The 7444-nt window shown below is 33.9% G+C and overlaps 1 protein-coding gene across 1 annotated transcript; it reads left to right on the top strand.

Annotated features, from left to right (window-relative positions):
- LOC105784627 (2-methylpropanoate--CoA ligase CCL4) lies at positions 1 to 1930 on the top strand. Its single transcript, XM_012610523.2, has one exon. The coding sequence runs from the start codon at positions 100 to 102 to the stop codon at positions 1747 to 1749; it is 1650 nt and encodes a 549-aa protein (XP_012465977.1). The 5' UTR covers positions 1 to 99; the 3' UTR covers positions 1750 to 1930.
- Positions 1931 to 7444: the final 5514 nt, after the last annotated feature.

Below are 7444 nucleotides of genomic sequence, written 5' to 3'. Positions count from 1 at the left end.
CTTACAAATTAACCTAAAATAAAAATGTAAGTGCTCTTCACAACTAATCAAATTATCATTTTCCCTCACAAACAAAACCCAAATTTTGTTTTCATTTCAATGGAACTTCTATTGCCAAATCCTGCAAACTCAACCCCTTTAACAACTTTAGGGTTCTTGGATAGAGCTGCCACCGCCTATGGCGACTCTCCTTCCATTGTTTACAACAATGTTTCATACACATGGTTGCAAACCCACTGCCGATGTCTCCAGATGGCATCATCGTTGACATCCCTCGGCATCCAACGTGGCCAAGTGGTGTCAGTTGTCGCCCCAAATGTTCCTTCCATGTACGAGCTTCAGTTTGCTGTGCCCATGTCCGGGGCTGTCCTTAATAACATCAATACTCGCCTTGATGCTCGCACTTTGTCGATACTCTTACAACACAGCGAGTCCAAGCTTGTTTTTGTGGACCACCATTCTAGTTCACTTGTTCTTGAGGCAATCTCGTTGTTTCCGAGGAACACCAGACATCCGCAACTCATCCTCATTGATGACGAGATGGTCTCATCAGGAAGCAAAAGCACAGCATCAACCAGTCACTTTCTTGATCATTACGAGGGCATACTGGAAGACGGTGATCCAAAGTTCAAGTGGGTGAGGCCAAAGAGTGAATGGGATCCAATGGTGTTGAACTACACATCAGGCACAACATCTTGTCCAAAAGGTGTGAGCTTAAGCCATAGGGCAATTTTCATAAAAACCATGGATGCTTTGGTTGATTGGTCGGTTCCAAATCAACCTGTTTACTTATGGACTCTACCCATTTTCCATGCTAATGGGTGGAGCTTCCCATGGGGTATGGCTGCAGTAGGAGGGACCAACATTTGCCTCCGCAAAGTTGACCTTTCACAGATTTACCGTTTGATCAAACAACATAAGGTGACCCACATGTGTGGTGCACCTGTGGTTCTTAACATGCTATCAAATTCACCAGACCTAGAAACATTAGACCACCATGTCCAGATTCTAACGGCTGGTGCACCCCCACCAGCACCAGTACTAGCCAGAACCGAGTCGATGGGCTTTGTGGTGAGCCATGGTTATGGATTAACTGAAACTGGAGGAATGGTTGTCTCATGTGCGTGGAAACAGAAATGGAACAAACTTCCATTAACAGAAAGGGCCAGGCTAAAGTCAAGACAAGGAGTGAACACTGTTGGTTGTACGGAAGCCGAAGTTTTGGATCCTAAGACTGGGGAACCTGTTAAACGTGATGGAAAAACTGTTGGCGAGGTTGTTTTACGAGGTGGGTCTCTCATGTTAGGGTATCTCAAAGACACTGAAGGAACGTCCAAATGTATGAGAGAAAATGGCTGGTTTTATACGGGAGATGTAGGTGTAATTCACCCAGATGGTTATTTGGAAATCAAGGATCGATCCAAGGATATAATTATAAGCGGTGGAGAAAATATAAGCAGCCCTGAAGTTGAGTCGGTGTTGTATTCACATCCAGCGGTTAATGAGGCGGCGGTGGTGGCTAAGCCTGATAAGTTTTGGGGTGAAACACCATGTGCATTTGTTAGTTTGAAGAAGAATGGTGAGTTGACTCAGAAACCAAGCGAGAAGGAGATTATACAGTATTGTAGGGATAGGTTGCCACATTATATGGTGCCGAAGACGGTGGTGTTTGAAAGTGAGCTTCCTAAAACTTCAACGGGGAAAGTACAGAAGTTCATTCTCAGGAGAATTGCTAAGGCTATGAGTTGAGTTGGCCTGCCCCAGGTTTGGTGGTGTAATAAATGTGTTTGACGTAACGTATCAATATTTTGCTCAATAAGGGGTTTATGATTTCAATTTGCTGCCTTCATGTCTGCTGATGGGCAAATTTATTATGGAGATTGTTGTATTAGTTTTTTTTTTCTTTTTAAAAGATTGATAAATTAGTTTTTATATGTTAGGTCAAAGAGTAATTTGGTTCTTTCTATTAAAAATTTTATTAATTATTGTTAAAAATTAGTGTTGTTGATAAAATAACCATAGAGTGACATATGACCTATTATGCTGACATATAGAGATTAGTTTATGAATAGAATTTTAACGAAAAACAAATTTACTTTTAAATCTAACGTATAAAATTTAATTTACCTGCTTTTTGAATAAATAAATAAAAGAAAAATATAATACAAGTATGTCGATAGTAATTTTATGTATGCAATTTGCAGTCTGTATAGGTATAGATGAGGTATTAGTGAATGATTGTATTGGTATTATCTTTGCTAGAAATTGTACCTTTTATTAGTGTGTGGTAGATATAAGCAGGCTCCTTCGATTGTGTTTATATGGTAAATCCTCTTTTGGCATAATATGTAATTACCGGACTCATTAAAATACGAAGCCAATTATTTGTGTTTGCAAGCTAAAAGTAAAACAAAATTCATCCTAATATTGCATTTTAATTTTTATTGAATAAATAAATAAATTAATCTTTGTACAAGTGAGCACTACAATCTCTTCCTTAAAATTGCAATATTAAATATTTATTTTGGTGTTTCTATATAAGGTATAATAATAAATTTAACCATTTATTCAATTTGACCAGTACTATTTTATTGAAGTAAATTAGAAATTTTAAAAACTAAAATGGCTAAAAAGTCAAAAACTTCATAATAACAACTTAAAAAGTCAATTAAACCTTTTAAAATTAAAAAATCAAAAATCATAAATAAAAGTTATAAAAAAGTTATAAATTTTTTAAGTTATAAAATTTTATTAAAATTAACAATATTGACCTAATAAAAGTGTAGGGTCAATTTTTTAAAACTTATAACCGTTAGATTTTAATGGGTAAATATTTTTATTTTGAATAAAAATTTATGATTTTAAAATTTTAAAATTTTGTTTTGTAAAATTTTTTATAATTTTATATTTTTAATACTTTAAAATTTTAAAAGTGCTTAATTGATTTTTTTTACTTTGTTACTAAGGCCTTTTGACCCTTTAACATTAATAGTTTCAAAACTTCCAATAAAGAGTAGGGGTCAAATTGAATAATTGTGTAAAGGTTGAGGGCTAAATTTGTTATACCTTATATATAAACACCAAATTTTAATGGAGAGGTTATTTTGCTCATTCATCTAACGTACATGGGCTAATTTGCCTATATTTTTAGTAGAAGGGTTAAATGCAATCTAGGATATAACAAAAAAGATTTTGAGGTACTTTTTACTGCGTTTTCAATGCAATGAAGACACTGCCTAAAAAAAGATATTTCCTAAGATAAATTAATTATTTAAAAATATTTGCATTATTTAAAAAGGACTTAATCCACAATATGGCGTCTAAATTATACCATTTTTCCCATCTTGCTACATAACCTAAGCTACTTTCTTTTCCCATGTTGATACCTCCATTACATTAAGTTTATTTTGAAAAAAAGCTTAACTCACAAATTGGTAACTAAACTTTTTTTTGTCATAAGTGATACCTAAACTATCCTTCGCTTATTCATTTTACACCAAAATGTTATATCATTAAAAGAATTATAGACAATAATAAACCTCCATATCATATAAACTTAAAAATATTTTTAAATTTCTTTTATTTCCTTTTTTTCTTTGATATTATTTCTCTTTTATTTTTTTTCTTTCTTCTTCCTTTAAAATGTCTAGCAATACTAGCAATGCTCAAAATTTACCCTCTCAGGGTCTAGACGATGACGATTTATTTTATTTTTGAACTTCACTACTTGCTTTCTCTCCCTAACGAGATTGCAAAATTTATTTGATAGATCAAAATCAATATTTTTCATAATTGCATCGAAAACTGATCGGGGTACTGGTCCGAAGATAAGGGCTGGACCAATTGACTCACGAATCTATACAAACTGATTTAGCCAAGCTAAAAAACCAATTGAACCGATTTTCTCTATTTTAAATATTTTTTATTTTATGAAATTTTTAATAATTTATTTGATCGAACCAAACAAACTGATCAAACCGAAAACTAGTGGCTTGATTGGTTCAACCATCAGTCTAGCTCTAAAGAAAAAAGAATACGAATATATATAAGAGACACATCCGTATCTTAGGCCGTGTGGGCATTCGAAATAGGGACACATGGTTGTGTCCCAGCTCGTGTCCGTGCCCGTGTGACTCTTTGACTTGTGCCACACGGCCAAGCCACACGCTCGTGTGCTAAGTCGTGTGAGCATACTGACTTGCTCTTTTAAAAGATATAGGGGACACACGGCCATGTGTCACACATGACTAAAACACACGCCTGTGTCTCTGCCCGTGTGGACGAAAATAGGCCATTTTCCAAGCCATATTTCTCACCCAAATTGGTACCAACCTAAACACAACAATTTGCATATAAACAAGTCAAAAATAGGCATCCAAAACCAACCAAAATCAAGCTTAAAACATGTAATATCATCACATACAACCAATATGCCCATAAGCACTTCAAATGAAAACTTAAAAACATCTCAACTATGTATCCAAACTTACCTAAATGGTCAAATATATATATGCATAATTGTACCAAAACTTAACATGTAGGTCGCTTATCAAGCTCAACCATTTGGTACCCAAAATACCAATTCACAAATAAATCATTTACATGTTAACCATACTAAACCACACATCAAGCATGATAAGGTCATTTATATATATACATTGAAAAGTATACCAAAACACAAGCCAATTCAAATGGCTAAAAACATAACAAAACATGTAGGCTATCAGTAGCCAAAATAACCTATACATGCCATTATAACCAAAATTAGATAACCAAAAGTACCAAAAGAGCTGATAGATAGTGTGATATAGCTCCGACAAGCTTCCAACCTGAACGAGCTTCCGAACCACTATAAAACATGAAAAATAACACAGAGTAAGCATTTAAGCTTAGTAAGTTCGTAAAACACAGAATTTAATTTACCATTTAACTACAATTTAGGTAAGTAAACCAAAGCATATCACAACTCAATTTGGCCAAAAGCCTAACACATATTCATCAACCAAGTCAGCCATATAATTCATATAAAAACCGAGAATCATGTATGAGTTCAACAACTATTTAAATTCCATATACATGTAACATCTATACCATGTATCCATATATCATATATAAACCATTTCCATGTAATTCATGTAAATATCTGTACTAGTTCGTATCGAAATCATATAAACTCGTAACAGAACTGTGCCTGTTGAGCCATTTAAAATATCGTTAGATACGTGGGTAGTACACACGAGGTGTACTGAACTGTAATCTGTCAATTCCTGTACATGTATGCTCATACGAACTGTAAACAGTAAGCTCCTCCGAGTTGAAATAATGGTAAGCTCCTTCGAGCTGAATAATGGTAAGCTCATAAGAGTTGAAATCGTAACCCTAATGACATGTCATTTGTATCCTACGAATTCCTAAGGTTCAGACGGGGCACGGTAGTTGTCGTATGTCGTCGGATATGCAATCAGTAATTATACATAGCAATTATACAATCCATATATATTTTTTAATTCAAGCATATAAGTACGCAATTTAATTACAAGAACTTACTTCGACGAGTTTACGTAGATACAAAAGCGATTAATCTGATATTTTTCCTTTGCATCGATCTAACTCCATACGAGGTCTAACCGGATCTATATGAATAAATTTAACTCAATTCAATATTCAATTTAGTCCAACAAATTTTTTTGGAAAAATTATCATTTTTCCCTTATACTTTTAATTCTTTGCAATTAAGTCCCTAGGCTCGGAAAATGAAATTCATTCTATTTTATCCCTACCCAAGCCTAACCGAACTATAAACATATTTATAGCAGCCATTTATTTCACAAATTCACAATTTTACACACAATTTATCACATTATTCAATTTAATCCCTAATTGATAATTTCATCAAAAATTCCTTTACAGAAGTTGTTTATCTAACAACAACCATTCTTTTTCTACCATTAAAATTCAAAACCCTAACATATTCATCAATGGAAAAACTCAAATACTTTAACAGTTTTGCAAATTAGTCCCCGAGCTACCTAGATTAAGCTACAACGATCCCAGAAACAGAGAAATCATTAAAAACGGGATAAAAATCGTACCTAATTGGACAATGGAAGCTTGGCTGAATGTTGCTCAACAAAAATGGCTTTCTTTCCTCTTCACAATCGGTTGAAGAAGGAAGAAAATAATGATACTTGGCTTTTATTTTACTAACTTTTGTCTTTATTTACTTAATTACCTATATAACATTTTAAAACATTAATAATTACAAGATTGCCAAGCCATTATCATCCACTAACTCATTAATGGGCTAATTATCATATAAGGATCTCCACTTTAAATTTCTATAGCTATTTAATACTTTTAGTTAATAGAACTCAACATTTACACTTTACGCGATTTAGTCCTTGTTATCAAATTGAGCATGTAATCGGTAAAATTTCTTAACGAAATTTTTATACAGTAATACTATCATGTTGTAGATCATAAAATAATATTAAATTTTTTTACCTCGGATTTGTGGTCCCGAAACCACTGTTCTGATTTCACTGAAAACAGGCTGTTACATATAGATATCAAAATCACACAAAAGTCCAAATTCAAACAGAATACACAGCATGACATACTATGTGATGCAACATAATAATTAAATCAAATACGAATGGCATGACATATCATATTATACAACACATTACATATATAAGAAAAGATACAAGTTCTACCCCTCATACGTTACACATCATCTCCGTCCATCCCTACACACCAAATAGGGTAATAAATACCCATCCAAACCCACACACCAAACCATCCAAACCCACACACCAATAGTGAACGTATGTCACTTTTAGAACAGTACAGACAAGCTGCCGAATATAATGCAGTAATCCACCAGAATTGCAATTAAACTATCAGATCAGATATATGTGGTCGAGCCACCATATTTGCAGTCATGCTGTTAGAAGAGATATATGTGGTAAAACCACTAGATAAGGCAAATCATTAAAATACCATTACTTCCTGCGTCACATAGATATCCCACCTCAATGCACATGCTGATACAAAACTCATGCTCAGATAAAGACATATTAATCATGCTTAATAGATTTCTCAGTATTTACAGATCAGATGCAAAATTAATTCTACTGACATACTACAGATGTTACACTTACCATATCCATACCACATATTTCACATACAGAAGACATACAAATCGCATTATAGACCTTACGAAGTAGATAACCTTGAAGTGTACGTCAAAACACAGCTCTATCTAAATTTATTGAAAAATAGGCCCATATGCTCGTGTGGCCCACACAATCTGGCACACAGCCGTATGGCATCAATAGTGGGTTTCTTAACTTCTCGTCGTTTGTTGTTTTTCGAGATAGAAGGTACACACTTGGTTTTTTTTCGAGACGTCGACCCTACCGAACACTTCCTGATCATAAAA

Source organism: Gossypium raimondii, chromosome 2 (assembly GCF_025698545.1).
Source record: "Gossypium raimondii isolate GPD5lz chromosome 2, ASM2569854v1, whole genome shotgun sequence".
Lineage (NCBI taxonomy): Eukaryota > Viridiplantae > Streptophyta > Magnoliopsida > Malvales > Malvaceae > Gossypium > Gossypium raimondii.
This window is presented reverse-complemented; position numbering and strand designations above follow the sequence as displayed.

Bases quoted from the DNA above. Each gene is read 5' to 3' on its own strand.
- LOC105784627 (XM_012610523.2), top strand. From the start codon at position 100: ATGGAACTTCTATTGCCAAATCCTGCAAACTCAACCCCTTTAACAACT.